Source organism: Thunnus albacares, chromosome 10 (genome assembly GCF_914725855.1).
Source record: "Thunnus albacares chromosome 10, fThuAlb1.1, whole genome shotgun sequence".
In the NCBI taxonomy this organism is placed as follows: Eukaryota; Metazoa; Chordata; class Actinopteri; order Scombriformes; family Scombridae; genus Thunnus; species Thunnus albacares.
In genome coordinates, this window is record NC_058115.1 from 12,762,152 (window position 1) to 12,787,788 (window position 25,637).

General features: G+C 40.7%; 1 protein-coding gene across 4 annotated transcripts in view; it reads right to left on the bottom strand.

Annotated features, from left to right (window-relative positions):
• Positions 1-25,637, bottom strand: part of LOC122990438 (glutamate receptor 3) — a 90,368-nt gene that overhangs the window by 55,441 nt on the left and 9,290 nt on the right. For all 4 annotated transcript variants that reach the window (XM_044363801.1, XM_044363800.1, XM_044363802.1 and 1 more), the window contains exon 3: positions 10,585-10,824. In XM_044363801.1, coding sequence (XP_044219736.1) covers positions 10,585-10,824 — 240 coding nt within the window. The remainder of the gene's footprint in view (positions 1-10,584; positions 10,825-25,637) is intronic.

Genomic DNA, 25,637 nt, shown 5'->3' on the forward strand with positions numbered 1-25,637 from the left:
TGGCACCAAAGACCCCACTGGATATGAAAATATCTCGACTGTGCTTCACTATGTGGATAAGAGTAACAGTGTGAAAGAGAGACTTTAAGCGATAGAAACTAGTAAACAATGTGATGCCAAGTCTCAGGTTCTCAGAGGATTCTCAGCCAGTGTTATGATGGGGCAAGTATCATATTTAGGGTACACGGAGGGATGCAGAAAGTCTTACAGGAAGAATTACAAAGAGAAGTGCCTTATGTGCACTGTTTTAATCACCAACTGTACCTGGTAATAGTGCATGCCATCACTATTCTGAGAACACATTGGAGAACTTTTTCAGTGTATGTAACTCACTCTACAAGTACTTCAGGAAACCTACTGTAGCTGCATTCCACACAGGAGAGAAGTTGAAACGGTTGCTTGACCAACAGTGGACTGGCCACCTGGCCACAGTGACAGTGATCATGAATTCCTTTAACAACATTCTCCACCTGCTTCATGAGATCGAAGGCACCCAAACCAGTAGTAGAGAGGTTCGAACTGAGGCCACAGGGCTTTTGAAGGCCATTACCCAGCCCAGCTTTCAGTTCATTGCCTGTATGGCACATCAAATATTGAGTTTGCTGGATCCCCCCAACACTCTACTCCAAGCACAAGCCACTGACCTCTACACTGGTGTCAGACTGGTCCAAAGTACCCTGGCATGTGTGGAGGAACGAGATGCGACAGTCAGTTTGACACACTCTGGGAGAAATTCACAAAAGAGAGAGAGACCAGAGAACTTCCTGCAGCCCCTCCACAGAAACGACAAAGAGAAATTAGTCACTTGAGAGACTATGTGGTCGATACAACAGTTGGTCAGAAAGAAGTGGGAGAGTAGACAAATTGTAAAAGACGGTATTTCAGTACCCTGGATGCTGTAGTGGGAGAAATGTCAGTGAGATTCAGTGACACCCACCCAGGGAGCAAATATTTCATGGATGCAAACAAAGTGAGACCACTGCTGGACTTAACAGAGACAGAGTTTGAGGAAGCTGAGCTTGTTGTGGTGCAGTGGTTTCTGCTGGATGAAATGACTCAATCAGATAAAAACTGGACAACAAAGGACATTTTGAGAAGATACTTCAACGTCTCTGGAAGCTATGCCTATTGTGACAGAAACACTGAAGCTCAGCTGTAGTGTTGAAGTATCAACAGCAACATGTGAAAATTAATTCTCAACATTGAAGAATGTGCTCAGTGAACACTGAAAGAGCATGCTGCACAAAAGAAAAGCTCATCCTATTCAGCTTGCAGTTGAGACAGACCTTACCAAAAAGTTCACTGGAGAATGGAAAGAGAGACTGCTGAGAAAATTCAACACAATTTCAAGAGACTGCGGCTCTTCTGAATGAGGGCAAGAACAAGTTTTTGTGTATCATTTTGTGATTTTATTGCTGTTGTTGGCCTTTTATGGTAAGTTTTATGTTCATAATTACATGATTCTGTAGCCTATACCATCAGTAAGTTGTAGTTGTTATTGATCAAGTAATGCTACTAAACCACTGAGTGGGGAATGCCTAGTTTATCTATTTAAAATCTAATCCTGTCTTACTGTATATGTATACATAATAATATTGCGTATTATGGGCTTAGTTTAACCTTTGCCATCGCTGCTCAGTAAGGGTCCTGTGCTGGCTGGTCTGTGGTGCCACTGCCACCATCTTGGAGGCTCCTACAGGATCGTCTCCACTCCATGAAGTCTGCACCTTTTGCTGCCTCCTCCTTTGAGCCTTTTGCTGGCCATACTCTGCCCTACGCTTGATATCACTGCTGACATCCACTAGCACAGCCCCTCCTCTGTCTCTCTCTCTATGTCTCTGCTATTGGAGAGCTCGCTCATAAGCAAGTGTGCAGTCCTGCCTCGTCTTCAATTGTGTGTGTGGTGCAGTGGAGCAGATGGAGAAGGAAAGGAAGAGGGAGAGACAGAGGCAGAGATGAGAGAAGGGGAAAAGAGCATGGTAGACAGCTGAAAAGGGAACTGTTACCCGTGAAACGAAGGACGGAAGATGACTGAATTATACAGTGGCATGTTTATTGAGGAGACAAAATAGAATAAACCTAAGACTTTGCTATGGCACGTGACAGCACACAAAATTCTTAGTCTTCAGCGCACCTTGGTGAGCTGAAGCTATGATGTTTTTCTAAGATGTTTTTTCTACAGGACTGGAGGCAACCTGAGCCTCTTAAATGTGACATATTTAGATACCTTTGAGGCTTTTGCTGTGTCCATGCTACATACTGTTTAATCTTAAATCTTAATGTTGTTAATTTCTGTGCTTTTTTGACACCTCTAAGTAACCTTTTATGGTTTAGATAATTGTATTCTCATCATATGGTCAAATATTTCAGTAAAGCACTTGGAATACACTTGAAATGTTCTTACTTGGATGGTTTCAAAACATAAAAATCATGTCAAAAAGCATATCACTTCAGTTATGTAGTTTAACAAATTTTCTATTTACTCAATGTCATTTTAGCATGGCCCAAATAATATTTTTTATAAAATTAATCAAGAGAGAAAACAAATTCAGAATAACTGTGTGTTAATTTTGGGCCATTGAAAAATCTACTGATTTATAACAGTGAACTGATATAATTTCAATTCTACTGCCACTTGTTGGAAGGTTTGTGCATCAGCAGTCATTTTGTAAGATGCTTTGGGCCTGATAAACTACTGTATTGGTAGTCTATGTGACGCTCACAAAAACAAAGGGATTTTATGAGTTAATTCATATACAAATAAGTTATTTTCTGTTTGTCTTAAAAGGAGAAGAGAAATTTGGGACCACCACAGTAGTATTGTTCAGGTTGTCCATTTTATGTCCTGTTATGCTCTTTTATGTCAGTAGGAGATAGTATTTAGTTGTGATTTCTCTGGGGACTTAAGTTTGAAGGTACTTTTGCCTTTTTCCTCTGACGCATAAAGTGAACTGTTGCTGAAAAGGAACAACATACTGTCTTACTTTTTCCTGCGGTGTTCAAGCATAACCTGTTCATTGGGGACCATACTCAGGGCCTGTAACACCTACATTATTTTTCATTACCTGCAATATAGCAACTAGTGCACCCCACTAATTTCAGATGCACCATAAGTCATTTTGTTCTGGAACCGGGCCTGACTATGATGCACATTTTCAGAATTTATTTTAATTGCACTATTAATTTGATGAGCAAAAAGACTTGATATCTGCAGGTACCAATGCTATTTAGAATAGAAATTACAACCCTACACAGACAGAGCTGTTAATGAAATAGCCAAAAAAAATGAAATTGAAATAACATGCTAAGGAGGGAGATTTGGTCCATCAATTACTTATACAATGAAAATCAAATAAATTTAAAAACTGTTAAAGGGGACCTATTTGACCATTTCCAGCTCTGGGACTCCACTATAGTAGCTTTGCATGATTCATAGTCCAATAATCTCCTTATTTAACTTATATCGGCTCTTTCTGCATCCCCTCAGTTCAGCCTCTGTCTCTCAACAGGCAGTCTTAGCTCCTGTCTCTTTAAGGCCCCCTCCCGATGAACCCTCTCTGTTTTTATTGGCCAGCTTTCTGGAAGCCTGCTGAGGGGTAGCCATATCAGAATCGCTTTAAGTTACTGCTGATGAAAACCCAACATTTCCTACTTGACTGCTTCATATTAAAACCTTTTAAATGACTAAATAATGGGAGACTTTTATTGTGACGAATTTACAGGAAATGAAATGTGTTCCTCACCAAATTAGCAGAGCTTTGTTAACGGGGCTAAAAACCAGTAGACAGAACAAGATATGGAGATATTTGGAGCTCTTTTTTCAGCAGATCAGTTAGAAATAATACAGGAAGGAATAGTACAAGCAGAAACAGCCACAGTGATGATGTTTGATGAAGAGCTGCAGACAACCAGCACACTTCCAACAGGTAAAATACTTTTTTTACTTTGCCCTGCTGTGTAATAGAAAAACACTCACAGCGTGCCAGCTCAACTCACAGCTCAGCGCGACTACCCCCAAAACAATGGAAAAATGCAGATGACCATATAAAGAAATCGTCGGCTTGTGCTGAAAGTAGAAAAAACTGTTGGAAACCAAGTGTTCAGAGCAGTCTGAAGCCAGTGCTTTTTGCTCACGAGGATTACTTCTACAAATGTTTACCTCATTATTTGACACTTGGCCACATTTAATATGAACATCCAACACTGTAACATTGTTATATGACTGAAAATAAGGAAAAGCATAATAGGTCCCCTTTAAGATGTTTTATTCCTAATACCTGATAAATAGGAAGAGAAGTTTAACTAACTTGAATGAGTGCACTGCATTGAGTAATACACATTAGCTGAACATTAGCCTTTCAAAACAAAAACAAAAGTAACCTACAGTATAGTGCTGTATCTGAATTTCCTGAAAGGCTCTAATCAATTATGGACATACTGTCTAGACTACACTGGTGCTACATGTTCTACAGATCACACAGGCAGCATGAGCATGTCCTCTGTCAGTGTCACACTGGTTCCACTCAGTCGTTTCTGTCACATGCAGTCAAGATCTTCTGACTGAGGAAGCCAGACCCTCAATACAAAAAAGGAACTTAAAAAGGACCCTTAAAAAAAAAAAAGGTAATGAATACTGTGAATTCTAGTAAATTTGCTGACAGCAAACATGTAAAATTGTCTGCCTAAAAAACGTAATGTGTCTGGTCAAAGATTTTGTGTTGAATGATTAAAATGTGTACTAAGTCATTTTTAAACAGAACATTAATGCATTATTTAAAAAGAAAAGAAAAAAAAAACGTCATTCAGTGTAAAAGGATACAGGTTGCAGTGTGAAGGGGCAACCTTTTAAGTTGTGTACACGGTAGTTTTGGTTACAATTTAAAAATTTCTGTTCTGCAACTGCAAAAAATCTTGAGTGTTATCAGACATTTAATTTGTGAGCTAAATGAACAAATGACAGTATATCAGTATGATAAGAGGTTTCATACTGTACCTCATGCATAGGCAACTATCTGCTCTAATTGGCTTTGTTACCTTTTTAGTACATTACCTTTTTATTTACACTTACACTTACATACTGCAACTACATATTTGGTAACTGGAAAAAGAATGGATATTATATTTGCAGATATTTGCATAATTGCTTTTTTCCATGGTGGACAGATTTAATTTAATTTTAATCAGCTGATTTAGGTTTAAAAACAACAGAAACTTATCATTGCTTCTACTGTGAGAAATCCCAATGATCCTGTTTGATATGGATTTAGGTTCAGACTGTTGTCTGGGAGACAGATGCCTGAGTGATAATGAAGGAAGCGAGTAACTTCTTTAAGAAAGTAAATTGAGGACAGCTGTGGTGTAGTTAAATGCCTTTCCATTTTAAGCACTGCCATTGCTTGCTTGTCAAAACAATAATATTTACATTTTTAAAACCTTTTTCGATATATCTGACAAAGTCACTTAAATAAATACTGTAAGCATGTCTACATATACAGTTTAGAGACCATATAGGGGGTCTGAATTTGCACATATTTGCATGTAAGAATGATAATAAGCTGTTCCCATCATTGTTATAAATACTGCAGCAACCTCTAATGATCAATACATGTACATGCAATTTATTGTTCCACATAAGTTTGTTGAATTGACTCAGCTGCAGTTGGGGTCATTGAAAATATTGACAGAGTGAATGAAAGAAATGCCCTGGAGATATTTTTGCTGAATGCTGGAATACAGCTTCCACCTGACAGATTTTTGTTCAAAGAGCATTTGACTTCCTGGTGCTATAATGAGGCTATGACATAAAACACTATTTCAACTGTAGTTTCACCTGTCAGCAGTTAAATGATAAAAGTAAATAGCGTTGTGCTTTCTGTGCAGCGGCTATGTGTTGGATCGTTTTCCTCCTAACTGTATCACATTCAGAATATTGATTGGTAGAGGAAGGTGATGGAAGAAGACGGCAGGAGGCCCAGCATTGTTCTTAATATGTCATCAACGCCATGGTGTGGCGATGAATATTGTGAGATGGGCTCAAATCCTGTTGCTCACAACAACATCATGGATTTAAAGAGGTGGCAGCTTCATGTCTTACCACAAAATATCACTGGCATTGCTCTCTCCAGAATGATATTCACAAAATATCAATGTAAAATATAAGTGCTTTCACACTGCTTTTCACAACTTGTGAAAACATCTTTACTCTTTCTTTATCCTTTTGACCTTCCATTGACTAACTAGCTTTACCCTGCAGTACAAAAACAAAGCTTCTACTTCATTTCCATGTCATCTACATGGATCATGAACTGGTGAAGATGCTGACTTTTTGTCTGGGACATGTAGCTTTAGCTTCAGTCTTTTAGTACGATATCATGTGTAGCTATCAAGTGCATATTTAAGACCCGTTTGCTTCCAGTTTTAAAACGAGTCAGCTGAAAACATCAAAAAGTCAGACAGAGACAGAATTTTTAACCAATGGAGCAAGTGTTAGCAAAATTAGCTATTTAGCTACAGCTGATAAAATCAGCCAGTTATAGTTGTCATTTTAGCCAACAAAATTAATAGTCGCTGGCTAGAAATTAAAGCCTGCTTTTCTTTGCTTCTGTCTGAAATTGAGGACCCATTGTTTTAAAAAATACTCACAAAATAATAAAAAAGAATTCTGAGAGGTAAATATGCCATCATTATCACTGTAAAATATCTATGTTATTACAGTAAGCTTGACAGGTTTAGCAAAAGTGACTAAGGCAAGTGGTTCTTGGTGAACAAATAGCACTGATGTTCTAGTTAAGGATTAACAGATCCTGAGAATTCAAAGTTCTTTTCAGCTGTCAAATTCATGTCAATTTGTTTTTCCCAATTTAACAACTTTGCTGTATTTACAGAGGAAAAGGCTGTGACTGCTGTAGCACCACAGTCACAGTGACATGCCGCAAGAAGGGACATAAAAGAACGGTAAAAACATATAGGAATTGGTATAGAGGGTTAGACTGAGAGAAAGAAAGAGAGAGCGACTCATAAATCAAGTAGAGGTGAGATTGCTGAATCAGGGTTGATTGTGCCTGGGAGAGACAATAAAGCCTGCAATCATCTGTCTCTGCTGCACAGACCTGGCAATTATCTGCCCATACCTGACCGCCAGAACAGAAAGGGCAAGATCCATCTACCTTCACCCTATACAGCTCCAGTTTTTTAAAGGGGAAATTCAACTGCTGATGCAAAGTGAAAGCATAGGGGGAAAAAAAAACTACATTCACTGTTGGAGAACTAAAAATCGGGAACATGGAGGATTTGGTTGAGGGGGATTGTCAGTACTTTTTTCCCAGCCATATGTGATGGTGATTTTTGGGAGAAGAATGAGCGGTAATATCTTTCATCTCACTCCACGCACACATTGTATAAACCATACACACACACACACACACATAAGGTACACTGTCAATATATTACCTCAGACAAAAGAAGAGTAGCCCCTCATTAAGCTGGTATAACACCGCCTACAGAGGCTCCATTTGCTTGCAGTGCAGTTCCTTCATCATAACGTCTGCTTTCAAACAGCTGTCTGATATTGGCATTTAGGGTACAAATTTTCCTCCATTTCCCTCCAATACATCTGAGCCTGACGCATATGGACCATCACTCTGCAACTGAAAGCACTGCACTAAGGCCTAAAAGCATTTTTTGCCAGCCCAATAACAGAACCAAATGAATAGTGTGGTTGTAATTAATCTTTTCTATTGACTGAATAAAACCTCTAGATGGAACTCAACTAGTGAATGCTTTTTTTCAGTAGCGCTGTGTTTTCCCTCCCTAATAGGAGAGTTTGTAGAATAATTGCAAAGTTGCTTCCAGTATTGTGGATGATCAATGCTTTTATCAAACACAAATGAAAAGGCGAAAAGGCACTCAAGAAAATAATACATTGCAACAGGTGCTCTGTGTCTCACATCATGAGCAGAGAGTCATTTGTTATTTTGGTTTGTTTATTTCACTGTTTATTACTGCAAAATCAGAAGTCTCTCAGAACCACCTGCATACAAGGCTGAATTACATATTTTTGATCTTTGTCAGTTGTTTATGTTAAGATTATTTACATTTAAGATCAGAGATCACCCACTGACTGTTCTCAGAGTGTCTGTTAAGCTCTGTTTTTTGCCCCAAAATCATTGACTCTAGGATGGCAATGTCTGCGTAAAGGTTGGCTGGTCGTTCCACCACTTTGGTCGAGACTGAAATATCAACAACTATTCGATGGATTGCCATGAAACTTTGTACAGACAGTTATGGTCCCCAGAGGATAAAGTCTACTGTCTTTGGTAATCCCCTGACTTTTCCTCTGCTACTACCATGATGCTGACATTTTTGTTTCTTAGTGAAATGTCTTGACAACTATTGGATAGATTGCTATTTAATGTAGCACACACATCCATGGTGGCCAGTTGGTGAGTTCTATTGACTTTATATCTATTGCCACCATGAGGAGAAGTTTTTAATTGGTCTGAAACTTTGGCAAAATACCTTCAAAACTAATCCCATTCCCATTAGCCTGAGCTGTACTTTGTGCTTCATGTTGACTTGCACAATGTCACACGCTAATCTAAGATAGTGAATATGGTAAACATTATACCTGCTGACAATGGACTCTTTGTCTTGCTCAGACAATACTAACACAAGAGAATCAAAGAATAGTTAAATAACTCAAATCTGATTTATCGCCTGAATACAGACGAAAGAAGTTGTCAGTAAATTTTCTTTTGCTTCAGAGTGAGAGGGAAAAAAAAAAACATATACCCTTGAAGACTATTTTCCCTTGTCGACTATTTTCCCTTGTCACTCCTCCTGGTTTAGCCAGCAGTCAGTGTCCATATTGCCAGGGGAGCTGCACTACCTGATAAGCGGAGGTAGAGGCTCTCTGACACATCTGTCTGCTTGATGAGCCAAGTGTCAAAGCCCCCCAAAGTGCTGGATGGAGTGCATCAATAAACGACTTTAATCCCCTCCTGGGGCCAATGTCCTCCCACTAATAAGGGATCGTCTTACACCACTGGCAGTAAGGAGAGAGGTAAAAGTGGCTTGGCATGGGCTCCTGCATGGGGATGTACTTTACACAGGGAATTGTCTGTACACACATAACAGGCTGTAAATCACACGTGCCTGCTGTTGCCTTAATTGCTGGACTGGATTGGTGTTTTGTTTCCTCCTCCTCCTCCTCACTTTCCCTCCCTCTGTTGCCCTCTGCCCATCTTCTCTCTCTTAAAAGTAAATGTCTGTTTGTCATAGCTCTGTCTCTCTAACACCTCTTCTGTTTTTGTATTTCAGGCTCTTTTCCCCACCTCCGCTGTGCATCCAACTCTGCCCCAGACAGTCTCGCTTGCCAGACAGAAGAGGAAAAGCAGAGGGATGGGGACTGGTAGCTGGGCACTATTGGTTGTGCTGAAGGACGTGTGGGTTGCTAGCATCCGCAGGGAAGATCCAATGAGTGTTCTAGTCAGAGTGACCCTAATTAACCACGTATTATCTGCAGGCTGTGTGGAGGATTAAGGCCCTTAGCTCTGGACCCTGCAGGCCTGGAGACCCAAAGACAGAGGACTCTGCGCTCACACTTCATATTCTGCCTCAAAGCAACAAACAGAGAGTGGTGGGGGCGTGAGGCTGGACCAGAAAAAAAAAAGAACCAAACAGAGCAGAGAGCATGCTGCAAAAAAGACAGGTTGCTTGAAGCATATCTGCAGGTCAGGACCTTTCTATAATGAGCAAATAAACATAGCAAATCCAAGCTGCTGTGTACAGTGCGGGAGGAGTACGCAGCCACCCTTTTTGGCACCCTCATATTGTTCCTGTTCAAAGAGGAAGACATAATTTGGCTTTGTCTGTCATATCCTGAACATATCCTTCTCTCCTGCCTAGGTGCTGTATGAGCAAATTGTAGTTTCTGTAGGAGGCGGGGATCATTACTCTATTGTGAGATAATGAGCTCATTTTCTCGTTTGACATTAGAAATCCCAGAAATGAACACTTCGACACTTGACAGGTCGTCATACATGCGGCGCACTGCGCATTAAACCAGTGTCTATTGTCAACAAGGCAATACAATCTGGGAACTACACAAAACCCACATTGATGCAACACAATAAGCAGCCCCCACAGGCAGGCAGAGACTCTGATTTCTGCGGAAAACATTTTAGTAGCAGCTGTGACATACCTCATTTCAGATGAAAGACGAGCCAATATCAACAACATGATTAAACAGAAGATTAACTGACAGAAACCACCCAACTGTTTGACGGATCCAAAGGTTAGAGCTCATAAGACATGCCATTTCTTTAAGTGCTAATGTGTTATTACAAGTGTTAAAAGCTACTTGTGAATACGTTTCAGATTTACATAACACCAAACTACTGTATAAAATAGTGCAGTGTTAACAGTTCAAGCATTTACAGGGCTTTCTGAAAGTATTACAGGGTAAACCTATCCTCCGCTAACCCCGGTGTGCAGTTGCTATTCTGAGTCACTGTAACATTTCCTGTGGTTTCACACTGTAATTCAAGCTTGAAGTCCTGACTCAAATCCTGCGCTGTCACCTACCTCGTTCTGTGTCGTAGAGGTAGACAAACTTCTGCCACTTGTAGTGGGAGAGCAGGCTGAGGACAGCACCCCGGAGGGCGGGGCGCATCTGGATGACAAACTGCACCTCATTGTCGGTGGGGTAACTGGGTGTGACGAAGGAGGTGTGCAGAGCGCCGCAGAACGAGGTCAAGGTGTTCATGGACTTCTTGTCGTAGAATCCGAAGATGGCGTACACTCCGCGGGAGAACTGGGAGCAAACTGCAAGGAGATCAGAGGGCAAGAGGACATGAGTGTTAAGATGTGAGTCAGCAAAACACGAGTGTGCACGTTCACAAATGTGTGTCTCATCACTTTAGGTAGTAGATCGATCGGGTTGTTTGACCTGCCACTAATGGGCAATTAAGGGTTCATATGACTCTAAATGACCCCCAATGCACTTGATAAAGCATTGACAGCATATCCTGGGACATAAAATAAATTAAAATATAAGATGTTAGTCATGTATCTTGTCTGATCATTAGTAGGCTTGCTTTCTTATTCTTTGATAAGATGGTTCCTGATTTTAATGAATATTTTGCTAATTTTATTTAGGCAAATTATAGCCCTTTGTGTTGAGATATTTAACATATAACAAATTTAGCTTTTTTGGTTAAATGAAAAAAAAGGGTTTTGGATAAACTTGCTTATATTACTTGAAGTGAGGCATCAAAAAGTAATGTCTTGGTAATCTTGGTAAAGAAACTTGTATCAGCACTTGTTTGAAGACATTTAATTTCAAAAGAAATTATGCTAGAGCTGCAACAATGAGTCGATTAACCCAATAATCACCTGAAATGAAAATTAATTGGCAATTATTTTGATAATCAATTAAACTGTAAACTGTAAAAGCCAAAAAAAAAAGCCAAACATCACCTTTTTCCAGCTTATTAACAGTGAGGATTTGCTGCCTTTCTTTGTCTTTTGTGATAGTAAACTGAAACTGTTTGAGTTTTGGACTGTTGGTCAGACAAAACTAGCAATATGATGGCCTTTCCAAAATTGTGATGAGCATTCTTCACTATTTTCTAATATTTTATATCCCACATAATGAATCAATTAATGAAGAAAATAATCTAAAGATAAATCAATGATGAAAATCGTTACTTGCAGACCTAAATGATACCAAGCCCTCTTGATCCCAACATAAACATTTACACCTAGTATTAACATTTAATCTTTACATCTGAATAACTCACCTACAGAAAAAAAACTGAGAATATACGAAAGGACACCATGCACTGCATCAGAGAGTGGATGAATCTGGTGATGTCTGGCTCACATTTTCACAGGATGTTGGTAAAAATCCCTGACGTGTATATGCGTGTGTGTGTTTGTTTGTGTTTGCGTTGGTAGGAAAGTGGCTGCCAAATAATAGAAACATTACGCCATTCACCAAAGGTCTCCAGCTCCCAACAGGAGCTCCCACCAGTTATCGCCTTGTTCCCTCGTCCACAGTGAACGGCTCTCTGCAGCACTCGCAGCTGCACCATCGCCGCTTCAGTTACCTCCTACGAAAGAGCTGAAGAAGACAACTCTTTCTGCCTGGAGTGAAAAGTGAACACGGTTTCACTTTCAATGATCTTATACCCACAAGATTTGTTTTTTGACAATGTCGGTTTCGGCGACGTACGTGATATCTTTGTGTAGTGTGAATGACAAAGGAGATCTGGGCACAATAAGGACAGAAAGCAAACAAAAAGGCATAGATTGTGTTACTGTATATCGATAAAGATCACATTCTAACACAAGATTGAACTGCAAGGTCCACTCTTAAGGGGAAAAAAAAAAAAAAAACGACAAGTAATCACAGCCCTGCACAAAAACTAGACTGTTCAGTGAAATTGCTATTTGAAGCGACAGTTACATCAATCATTTGAATATTTTTCACTGTAACAAATCTATAACAACCACTTTGGGGAATGAACATCTCAGCAATACAAGCATTTTTTTTTTGTTTTTTTTTTAAATCTGCATGTGCATCTGATGACACTTCTTGAGAGGCAAAAAACATTTCCATTTGTTTGTGTATTCATCATGCACTCTAGTGGGACAGCGTAAATTGTCAGGCAGAGCGACTTCCATTCAGTCAGAAGCCATTAATGTGTAAACTAATATTCAGAGCTACAGGTGTGTTTTGCCTTCCTACCCTATCATGAATGGCTGTTCACTTATTCTGATTGACTCTGAAGTGTTCCTGCTGGGTAATCAAGCATTCTTAACATCTGTAAACACTTTGAATATTCCAGCACAATGGTTGGATGACAGGAAGGACGGCTCTATCCGATCTCATGTAATAGCTACTGTCTGTTAAATATTTGTTTCTGATTGGCTGACGGCTATCCATTCGAGCCCGTTTCTCACAGTTTAAATATTGCTCTAAGTGAAGATTCTCCGCATTCTCCGAGGTTATTGATGCCGAACTGGAAACAATTCATCACCGACATGACAGTTTGTGTTTTGTACGTTCATCCTAATCAAGCACAAGATGCAATCACAAACACATACGCACACACAACACCCTTTTTTTTTTTCTTATTTTCTGCCCATGAGAATTCATCTGTCTTTGTGAAGAACTGTGTTACAGTATGCGCAAAGCTTTCTGATACTCAGAGGACAACATGACAGTGCTCACGTACAGTATTTGGCTCTTAAGCACAACTGCTGCGTGAATGAGAGATCTAGTCACTGGTGGGATTTGCCTCATCCTTTTTAATTCAATTCCCTCCCTATCTGTCCTGGTACAGACACCTCTCCCAAGGTATAAGCATCCATTCTCAGCAAGCACACAAACAGGCAGGCTCACATGCACAGAGATGCTCACATACAAACATGCACACACACACACACAAACACACACACAACACAGCTTCTTGATAAGTAAATCAACAGATGGACAGCAGTATTGTGGGTAAGTGCTGCAGGGTGAGTGGTGCAATCTCCCACACTGAATGGGAGCCAGTAGGAGTTCCAGCCCTCGACGAGGCCCAGTTTTCTCTGCACTCCCTCTTAATTTGGGCCAGTACTGACACAGAACCTATCCTAGGGGAGCAGATCTGGCAGCCTCTTTCTCTCTGCTCAGCTGTCCTCTGATTATTATGAGCTTTGAGCAAGCCTGGGCTTCAGTAACAAATATGTCCTCCCATCCTCCCCGCACACACGCCCCATCTCGCTCCCTGCCCTCGCCTTTTGTTCTCTCATCTTGCCCCCGTTAGTGATGCAGTGTCTTTGCGCTGCACCCTTTTCTGTGTTGCCACCTTATTGTAGTGTACAGGTTCGTGTGTTCCAGCGATCCAATGAGCGATGCCATCTAGAATGATCTTCAGGTAGATTCTCCCATAGTGGCAGGCTTGATAGGGATCTTCCAGACAAAGAATGACCTCTTCTGTGTTGGGGGCATGCACTAGACTGTCTCGGTGCACCAGATCTGCCAGCATCCTGTGATTCATCCCGAACTCCTTTGCCACAAGAGCTGCACTCCCCCTTTCTTCACATTCCATTCTCCACCTGCACCTACTCCCTCGCCAAAGTCTGCCTGCATAAGCATCATTTGTGACAGGTTACATGGTTACAGGATTGGCATTCACAGCTACATGAAGCGGCACTGCCATAAATAGACACCACCACAGTTAGTCTAGCGCAACATACAAATAATGGAAGCTTTGTTATTGATTTTCAATTGACTACCATAAGCTGCAGTGTGCTGAAACCTCTTGTTTTCTCACTCTTAATCACTAACAAGCCACAGCACATGTTGAGGCTTCATGAGTGTTTATACAGCCTGAAGGTGATACTAAAAGTGAGTTCCAGGAACCTTCAAGTAGAGCTAGCAGTGCTGCTGATCATGACTGATTAAGCAAATGTGTCATCACATCAGTAAAAAATAAAGCTTCTTTTGGCCAGGCAGCTACAATCATCACTTGTGCAAACAGCTGTGGGAACATGAGCTCACACTGGTTGAAACTTGCTGTTTCAACCAAACACGTGTTGACTTTTATCACCAGGAGCTGTGTGCGAAATGAGCCAGTAGACCTTAAAACTACATCACATATTTATGGATAACATTGCAATATTATTTAATTTGATCTACATTTGGCAGAAGCTGTGCCAGTTTTGAACCTCACTAATTTGTTGTACATGTACACTTTTTAACTTTTTCAAAATGTAATAAATTCTAATTCCTTTAGTCCAGGGTGAATAGCAAGGAAGTAGAGTGAATGAGCAGAGCATATACTCTGGCAAGTTTATTAAAAGTAAACAGCAATGAAAAAAAGCCAATCAGTTGAAACATATTGACCAGTCAAATTGAGGAATTTAAAGTTTCTTTGCAATGAAATGGAAAGTTAATCCAAGCAACACTTAATAGCTTCAATAAATGAAAAATGCTTACAATTTTAGCACGAAAGACTGGTTGGATCTTCATTTACGAGCCTTTATGTATTGACTCTCCTTTATTTTGTGATTCTTAACGTAAAGTGGAGGCTGGAACAAGAGCCAAACTCAGAACTTTTGCTGAAAAGTTGCACATGTGGAAAGTTCAGAGCCACACTCTGTATATATATGTATTCTTACACTTCACTCACTTTCTCCCATAAATGTCTCTCCATGCAGTACTGATCGCCTCCTTCTTCAATGCCTCGCCGTCTCTCTCCGCTCTCCTCTCCTCTATCCTCACCACTCTATTTGACCTCTCCTTTTGTTGCCTGTCTTTTGCCTCAGCCATCTGGTCATCCCCCAAAGCATACATCCTCTTCAAGCGTGGCAGTATCTCTCTCCACCTGAGTGCCTCTCTCTTTCCCCACTCAGATTGTTTCCCCCATAATATCACCCTGCTGAATCAGTGGAGCAGAGATTGGTGTTCTTCTGCACGGTACAGTCAGGGGAGAGAACTGTAGAGAAACGCCCTGGCCTCTGCCTCATCCCTCTTGGTAATTAAATAAAAATGAAACAAATGCCGTACTGCAAGAGAGGAAATAAAGCGACCGAACCTGTCTCCAACTCTGAAGAAATAACACATCAGTTAATATAATTCAGTGACTCAGTGAGTGTCACTTTGAATTTCAATACTACTAATTTACTCACAAGTCCTCAGACAACCATGCACATGAACACAAAGTCATTACAGGAGCCTGCACCAAGACTGAATGGTAAACAACACAAAGATATCTCCCTCATCTGCTTCTTCTCTTTTCCTTCTTCTCCAATGTCATTTTCCCTTTTACTTTTTTTTTTTTCCTTCCTCTGCAGCTAACCGTGCCTCCTCCTCCTCCACCACCTCCTCCTCCCCCTTCCTGCTGCAGGGAACCATGCATCCCATCTTCAGTTCACTGGTCAAACACACACAGTGTGCCGCCCTCATTCACTTCTATAATCAGGACACTCGGCAGTGCTACGGGGATGTTACATTTCTGATGCATCACTTGAGATGGCTGGCCTGGAATGCTAGTTCAGAGGGATATGCGTTATCCCGCAGGCACACTGGGCTAATTCATAAAAAAAAAAACCTTTTCATGCACTCAAAGTATTTGGACTTCCATGCTCTTTCATGGCACATGAGCCAGAGCCTTGCACTGCCTTGGGAAGGGGGCCGGGAACAGTTAAATGTCAACGATGATTGTATCTCTTTAGCTGTTTTCCTATTCTTTTTCATAAAACCCACATTCTCTCTTTGGCTCAGTTGTTTCTCCTCTCAGCCACATGTCCTCCATTTTCCTGCCTCTGTCTCAGGCTCCTTCTCCCTCTGGTCCTCGTAGCTGTTCTAGCTGGTACCGTCTCCCTCCCCGCCTCCCTCCCCCCGCTTTCCACCAGCCTACATCAGGACCAGCCCGTCCTGCTCTGAAGAGAGGATGCTGTCACGGGGAGATAGCTCGTAAGTGCCGTGGGGGGATTGCATCAGCTCTTGTCATATAGAGCAGTGGTTCTCAACGTGAGGTCCGGAGAGCCCCAGGGGTCCTTGAGGGAGTTCCAGGGGGTCCCCAGCAAAAATGGGAATCATTTATTTTGACTATAATCCATCCATAAGTAACACAATGACAGAACATGTGACTGTTTTGGTCACGGGTTTCATATGCTCTCTGTAATAAAACATCTAAAAGCAAAAATCTTATCAGATGAGGACCCTGGGACAAAATCCGTCTGTCTAATTTGTGGCAGTTTAGGGGTACTTGACGTGAAGGAGTTTGAGAACCACTGATATAGAGATGTGAAGTGCTTCAAACTGTTACCTCAAATGGCAGACCCAGATTCAAGAACGACTCAACTGCAATGGTTGCCATGAAACGTTAAAAGGAAGCTGTTACTATTCCCACAACATCAACATCTCACATCTATGTACACTTCAAATTATCTGCTGTACTACTTTATCTGATTTACTACAGTGCAGCAAATGTATCCAGTAGTTTCTGGGACTATAATTCAATATTATTATGTGTTGACTCTCAGTGGAATCACATTATGACATAATGATCATGTTATTGTTTTATAAAACATCTGCTAAATAAATGTTTCCAGGCAAATACTAATTAACTAACAAAATGAGTGGTTCAATACACGTGAACAGTGTTTTCTGATGTTATGCATAACACATACAATGCAATCATTTTCTATGTAATTTTTGCATATATTTGTCATATAATGATTTATATTAATGTTGTAAAAACATTCTTTTTAATATTGTCAAATTAATTTCAGTCATATAGCCAGCTGTCATAGGCTATGACACAAAATATTGTCCTCAATGACAAGACACTGCTCACAAAGTATACAAATTTTTCACTATAAAGTTTATTTAAGCCAATGAAAGCAAAGCAAAGCAGCTATTTTACAAGTGATAACATCTAAAATTCACTTTTTAATAAAGCGGCTCTGTTTTAGTTACCTCTGCATATCTCTCCTGCCCTGTGCTCACCCTGCTAGGTTGGGAATCCCCACCATGAAGTACCTCGTCCTCTGTTTGGGTTTGGAAAAATAATATACAAGCAATCCACCAGTGAGTTCAGAGGTGCATTTGCGTGTGTGTGTGTGTGTGTGTGTGTGTGTGTACCAGGTATCCCTCATGTTGTGGGGATGTAAATGTTTTTACACAGTCATGTTGTGGAGACTCACCTCCTTTATGTACACAAAAAGCAAGTCTCCTTAACATGAATCATTCATTTTAGGGTGTTCGGGGTTACTTTAAGGTTAGGGTTCTGTTAAGGTAAGGGTTAGGGCAAGTAGTTGTTATGGTTGAGGTTAAGATAAGTCTCAGGAAATGAATCTTAGCCAATGTAATGCCTCTGAAGTGATGAAAACATAATTGTGTGTGTATGTGCTTGTGCATGCATGCTTTTTTATACACGTGCATTTCTGTTTGACTGCTGGAGTGTATAATGGATGATGGTGGGGGGTGGGGAAGGAGCCTGGCCTGGGGATGCTCTGTCACCAAGGCTGGTTAGCCTGGAGCTCATCCACAAAGAAATCAGCAACCTAGTGTACTTGAGTCAGGCCCTCAGCTCATTCTGTATCTATTATTTTAAACTTTTATTTTGTGAGTGAATAAACTCACCTTGAGACATGTTCACTATGTGCATGCATTATTCTATAACCTTCACATAAAGTATTCTTTCTGTGAAAAGATTATGTTGTAGGCATGTGGCCTCAGGAGAGTATGCATAAATTTGAGTATGGATGCGTAAGTTCTATTGTATCTATCTAGTGCATACAACTACAGACTGCGAACATCCAATACAGTCCCTTCTTTGCTTGATACCTTAGTAAAAGTCACATCAAAAAAGGTTACTGGCCAGTAACTTTAATGGCTCAAATTAGTCTGTCTCTATCAAAGAGGGGGCTGCCTGTAATACTGTAATGCTGGCTCTACACAAAGGTAGAGCATATAAACCTTTGTTTCTCCACTGCCTGCCTGGATGGATGGAGAACAGGTCAAATATTAGACGAAATTTAATCTTATTCCAATGTGGCAACAAAGAGCATGTGTGAAGATATTTGTCAAGTTTTATAACTCACAGTTACAAGTTTTAATCCAAATATAATGTGAGAAACAACACAAAGATTTTTCTAAAAATATATGGAACAATTTAATACCTAAACAAGGGTAAAATTTTGACACCCCTGCTGATCATACTTTTAGTGGAACACATGAAGCCCACTACATAGCACACAACTTTAAAATATGGTAGGAGTCATTTGTGAGAATAAGCAAACTGAAATGTTTTGCAGTGTGTAGCAAGACTGCATGGTATAGACATTTAATGGCATTGCATTCAGTTTTAATTAAACCTTAGTTGAACATTTTATGTTAGTTTGGGTAAATTTTGTCTGAATTTCTGATATATTTTAATTGAAAACATGTTCACAGAACTGTAGAGTTATCAGGTAACTAGTCAAATATTCTAATGAAAATACCTTATTGTAATTTTTACAGTACTTAAAGTTATAATTACATTTTTTCCTCTAAGAATTAATTAATGGAAATGTGTGTAAAAGTATCAAATTCACTTTCTAGTTTGGAGAAAAACATTTTCTCAGAGCTCAATGTAGAGTAGTGTATCCAATTGAGAAGGACATTATGGAAATTTGTGTGAAAGCATAAAATTCAAACTCTAGTTAGCGTGATTTACATTCCCTTTGAAGCTTCAAGAATTAGACCTAAAAGACATCCGTAAGAAAACCACTTATCCCATACCATACTATTGGCTCATACAATCTAAAACCCCCCGTCAGTTCTAATAAAATGTGCCCAGACCTCTGCTCTGTTGGCAAAAAAAAGCAGAATTAAAAGCTGAGATATCACATCTGAATTACGTGATATGATTCTGTTTGTCAAATCTTTACTGGTTTGCCAGAGTGAGCCGAGGGAAGATTACTTATGCAAACTAGAACTGTCTGCTTCTTAAATTGACACAATATTCTGATTAAACAAGATGTTTTAGAACAATTTTGAGATGTCAGTAAATTTAAGTTTTTGTTCACCAACCATGGTTAATATAATTTTACATGTTTTAAAATAAGACAGTTAATATTAATAGAACAAAGACTTTATGGCAGCTGTAGTGAATTAAGATGGAAAAGACTCCTTGAAATGAGGCACATATCTACTTCTGTTGAAACTTTGTTTCATCATTAATAATGTGTATCGAAGGGTTTGACTGTTGCAAATTACTATGTATATGGTATGCTGTAGATGAGAAACTGACCCGAGGATCAGAGTTACTGAGGTCAGATGTGGCTCCACAAGCTCCTACTTCCCTCACTGGAGTTCATTAACTATTCTCTTTCCTCTCTTGTTTTTCTCTGCAGCCCTTCAACCACCGCCTCTTTCTCCTCTCCACCTGCCATCTTGATGATATAGTCCTGTACTTGTGAGAGTGGCTGGTGAGCAATCCCCAAGGAGTCAATGGCTCTCAACTCCATCTCCCTCTGACAGATATTTTCACCTTCAAGGTCTTACCATCATGCTTTGTTTGAACACAGAGCAACACACACTGCGCAGGTCAAACAGACCTACACACCACTGAGGACTTGCGCATGTGGTGATTCCTTGATCGTCACTGAAATGCCCTCTGTTTGAACAACAAAAATCATTATGCAGAGCAAAAGAGCAGGAGGTTTGAACAAGAACGCTGTTCAAATGTTCAATACGTTGGCCATTTTCAAAAGTTCAGATAACAGCGTTCTGATGGGAGCTGCAAGATTTGCTGAAAACCTCGGGGTGAACATCAGTTTGATGATACATGCAGAAATCTCACTTTGCATGCCCTCATCCGCTGCATGTCATTTCCTTGACACATGCAATTAAGGGCTATCTATGTGGGCAGATAACAGACCAAAACCCTTGGCCCTCGCTTCACCTTGAGAGCCGCGCTCTGAGATCCCAGCCCATCACGTTGAACAAATAACAATCCCTTCTCTGACAGGCTTGTGCAGTCCACCATTTGCTGCAATGCAGAGGCGAGAGGAGTGCTACAGGACTTGTCTTATCCTCTAAAAGATGATCTCTCTTCACACCTCCAGGAAGATGTGACTACAGTACACAGTGGAGACAGCTGCTAAACACTGACCCTTTGAGTATGACTGTATGCATTTTTAAGGAGGATTCAACAGAGTATGAAACATGTAAGGCTTATGATATTCGGTAATTGGATTTCCCAGAAAGCTGGTGACAAAGTCCCTCACACACCACTAATCCTCCCAATCAGCACTGCAGGCCTAAAGCACGCTCTTCGTTGCAGATGAATATGGAGGAAGGGAAGAGAATGGAGCGTGAAGCGAGGGAGAACGCAGGGATCGCAGATGAAGAGGGGTGTGGATTGTGCCATGACTGCATAAGGACGGACAGCACTGAAGGCGTGCCAACATGTTCTAACACACAGTCTAATCAGCATCTCAGTGCTGGGAATGAGACGAGTTAGAAGAGGCAGGGCGCCCAGGACAGCTGCGAAAGGAACAAACGAGACAGAGTTCAACATGTCAGACCACGACAGCAAACATTCAAACTGTTGCTGTCAGATGTGGTCTGGGGCTGTGCCTTCACAACAAACACGGGAGATTAGCTTTGCTGAATCACAGGAAACAGCTCACTCTTGGACAGACGCCTTCAAGAAAATGAGACACAAAACTCTCAGCCCCATCAAAGAGATTAAAGGAATAGTTTAAGAAGATGCCTCTAAATTATTCGACCTGACTGCAGGAGAGCTGGGCTTGCTTGGGTAAAGATTTGTGGTGATATTTCAGGTGTAGAGTGCCGCACCCAACTGACTTGTTTTGAATCCAATTCTGCACAGCAGGGGAAATACCTGGCAGCTGAAAACCCCTTCATGTTCCTGTTCTTATTTGGATGATTGAAAAAAAAAAAAAAAAAACACAGCGTAAACTTTGTGGATTTCTGGCAGGGCAGGCACATATATTTTTCCATCAATGTCAAAATGCTGGATTGTTTTTCCTGCCCATCTGTATACATCAGTTATATCTGTTATTCAGTCTTGCCTGCTAAACTAGTCATTTTCTCTTTTCCTCATCTGCAAGACAGGACAGCAAGGAGTCTTGAATTTCCATATTCCAGTTACAGTGAAAACCATTATGAGGATAATGCTTCCTGATTGGTTGTTTCTGTCCTTTAGGGGGGATTTCAGATCTCTGAGTCTCATCTGTGGCTTATATGCACATGCAAAGTCTGCCACGCAGGACCACCAGGAGGGGATGACTATCTGCCACTCTCACGAGGTCCACTTCCTGCGCATGTAAACTAAGCCTTTGCCCCGGGTGTCACTAATCAAATTACATGTCACAATTCATATCCTATGGCGATGAAACAAACCGAGCCAAGTCATTGAGGGACTTGCATTGTGCAGCGTGATTACAGGGCTGAATTTTAAAACAGCACCTCTCCAGGACCAGTCTCTCCCAATTCCTTGCCTTTCTACGAAGAATAATAGAATACGTCAATGAGGACGGGAGATGGGACCAGTTGTTTAACCTTGAAGACATCACTTAAAGAATTCCCTCTCCTTCTCAGCCTCAATCCAGACCTGGTTAAGTATGTAGAGTCCAGCGCCACTTTTCATCTTATTAGTGCCCTTGCTGAGACAGGGCTCTGTCCCTGAATGATAATACTGGAGGTAGCAGAAAGAGAGAGAGAGAGAGATGGAAAACAGAAGGCTATGACAATGAGTGAACTGTAATCCCATATATCTCTGGGCCCCGGCAAAAAAAACCTTGAATATACCTTGCTCACCATACTCTTCTAAAGCAAATTTTCCCATAGAAAAAACAATAAAAAATCTCAGCAAGGGGTTTCACTTCAGAGCCACTTCATATAGCCACTTGAAGAGAAGAGACCAAGAAGTTTTCTCACATTAGATGAAAAGATATGCTCCGTCTCACTCTCTGTGGACCTTTCATTGTCTGGATATGTGCACTGGGCACCGACACCAATAAAATAATTTCACTGTCATTTGGTGGCAGTTTGATATCTTGTCTGAATGGTCACCATACTGCAATGTAGTCAAGTCAGAGCAAGTCCTACTGAGATATCTGTCACTGTAATAAATGGGAATTATGTGTTGAACTGATCAGCAAACACAAAATACCTGGTTATCCAGAGTAACAGAAATATTCCATTCATTTCTCTTGTATTGGGATGGAGGCAGAAATGTCAGAGATAGATATTTCAAAAATTTTATATCAACAATAGATCAAACGTGTGCAGGGGATAAAGCATCTAATAAAGTTTTCTGCTGGAGAAGAGAAAACACGTTTGGAACTGGAAGTGTGCATTCATCCCACTAAAAGAAGGCTGTGTGTGAAGAAATGCCTGATGTTGTCAGCTCACCAAAAATTACAGTGATTGAATAACTGTCTTCTTAGACAATATAATTTCTCCACACAGATAAAAAAAATCATTTAACAGCCTACTTAATTACTGGATGCTACAATCACTGGACTGAAGCTTACATGAGCCATTAAAAGTCAGGATAAATAAGCAGCAGGTGACTGAAGGAAACAGAAAGGTAAAGTCATTTGAAAAATGACAGGCTGTAGCATTGATTTTACACCTGCTTTTCTCAGATGTTAAATTTCAGATGCCTTTTCATCTGAGAGTGCACCACGAAGTGCACCAGACTTTAAAGTCAATTCAACATATTGGCCAAATCATAGAATTATAACTTCCGGGTTCGACAGGGGCCCAAAAAGCATTTTTCCCACACACAACTATTGCAAAAGGAGCGGCTGTAAAATGTTGGATACATTTTGTTGAGCCTCACAACCCCCCAAAATGATTCATTTCACTATCAGAATTTGATCCATTCAGTCTGATAACATTTGAGAAGTCTAGAAGAGCCGCACATTGAATTGTTTTAGGCGGAAGGCTAATCCAGAAGTTAACTGTCTCAGTCGGTGGAAGTCTCCAGTGAGCAAATTAATCTAGGTAATTTCTTTACAGTGGGAAGTGTTTTTTTTGGCTTCATGCGCCACTGAGCAACTTTCATAGGAATGTACAGGGCCCCGCTTCCAAAGCTGTATCCAGTTCTCTTTATACATTCATGATTTGTACATATTTCCATTCCCTCCTCCCATATTTTGTGCTTTAAACAGGAATGCCTTTAAATGCATATTGCATGAGACAAAACATACAATTTTCTGTGGCCCCGCTTTTCTTATTTCTAAAAATGCAATCAGACTATTAAGCATATAAAAATGGTCATTCCTAAAGGGAAGCACCAAAGCTAGCTGGTGAGCATAGTGGAGCATTTAGTTGCTGAAGAGCTGTGTATTTCCCTTAGGAGTTGGTGCAAAACAAAGCAGAGCTAGCAGGAGATTGACTATTGGACTTATATTCATGGACAGAAGCACAACACCAAATTAAACTAATGTTGCACCATATCTGCTGGATGAGTAAATAAGCCACTGTTTGCTAACATGTTTGCCATATCAACTTTATCAGCTGATAATATGTGTGTCAGTGTTGTGCTTACAGCTTGTTCTGTTACCCCCAATAGGCTAAGAAAATCAGTTCAAATCAGTTAATGCAGATTTGAGATCTAAATTGTGTTCTATAAACCATTTAAACCATAATTGCAATGTGTGCTCATCACAGACTTGGTGGACTGTGAAAGTAACATGGCAGCTATGCAACTTCTATGAAAAGAAACTTCTTCAAAAGTCAAGTCTTCATTATTAATCCTACATGTTTTATTCTGTTAGGCGCACTAAGGCTAAAAAGCTTTACTGTGAGACAAACAACTGAAAACAGGAGTGAAATGTTCACTGACTTTTCACAAACTTTGGCCACTTGAGAGCACTTTTCCAACTTAAGCTCCTTTATGCGTAAAAGAGCTAATAGCTTAGGAGTGGGACTTGTAGAGTAGCTGCAGCATAGGCAGGAAAAAATATGTAACACAAAGTCCTGAGCAGAAAGCAGGAGAACATAAAGCAAGTCCTGTGAGACTTCTCTGTGCCCTTGACATATTTAAGAAAGGTATGTTATCCAATGTCACTGCCCATTTACAGTGAGAAAGAGCAAGGCGCTATTTCTCTTCAACCATTCACACATACTGTGAGTTCCTTTATGGTGAGTTAATTCCAAAGTGGACATCATGCTACTTTTGGCCACTGTCCACTTCACTGCCATTGTGGTTCTGCTATTGAACATGTGCAGCTCATCTGCAGAGGCGTGTAAAGCCTCACACATCGACAGAGAGCGGATTCAGGCCATTCAGCTCGTCTCAGTTCTGTATAGAAGACAGGTATGTGGAGAGATGAAGGGGAAGCGCCTGTGCTATCTAGTTACAATCCAGTTCACATCAACACACGCATACACACACTGGCATACACAAACACAGCGGTTGGTCATTTCATCTCTCCATCTTCAGTGCTGTGCCTCTCTCCTCACTATTCCCTTCTCTCATAAACATCGCTAAGCCACTGATCTCTCCCAAGTCCTTTTTCATCATATTCTAGCACTGTCAGGGCTGCAAAGGGCACCAGCATCTGAGAGAAGCTTTCCATTGAGGCCTTTGGAATGGATTCACTCCAAACGGCCTTTTCATTCTGCAGCTGCGATGGATTAGCTCTGTCATGGGTCCAGATGAGGTTGCCTTCCTGATCTAGCACGCCATGCCACGGAAAATAAAGCCACACCACTGAGATAAAGACGGGAAGAAAAATAAAATTAAGGGACAGGAGTCGTGCCGGGGGCTACCCAATGGTCGATGATAGAACACTTCAATATTTCATCACACAGTCATGCATGGACACACAAACACGGACAGTGGCCTGGGAGCAACCGCCCACAGGTTTTACGTAGCCATGTGTGAAATGGCAAGAGCCACACAACAGCACTCTCCGAATTAACCATTGGAGGAAGAAACAGAGGAGGGTCATGGTTGAGCAAGCACATCATGTTCACTTAATTCTCACTCATGGGGATAGTAAGCGCCGAGGACAGGAGAACCACGGTACGGCTCATGTAAAGTAAGACCTCACCACTAAATCACATTTAAATGTTTTTTTTCTCTTTCACACCTGGAAATGCATCT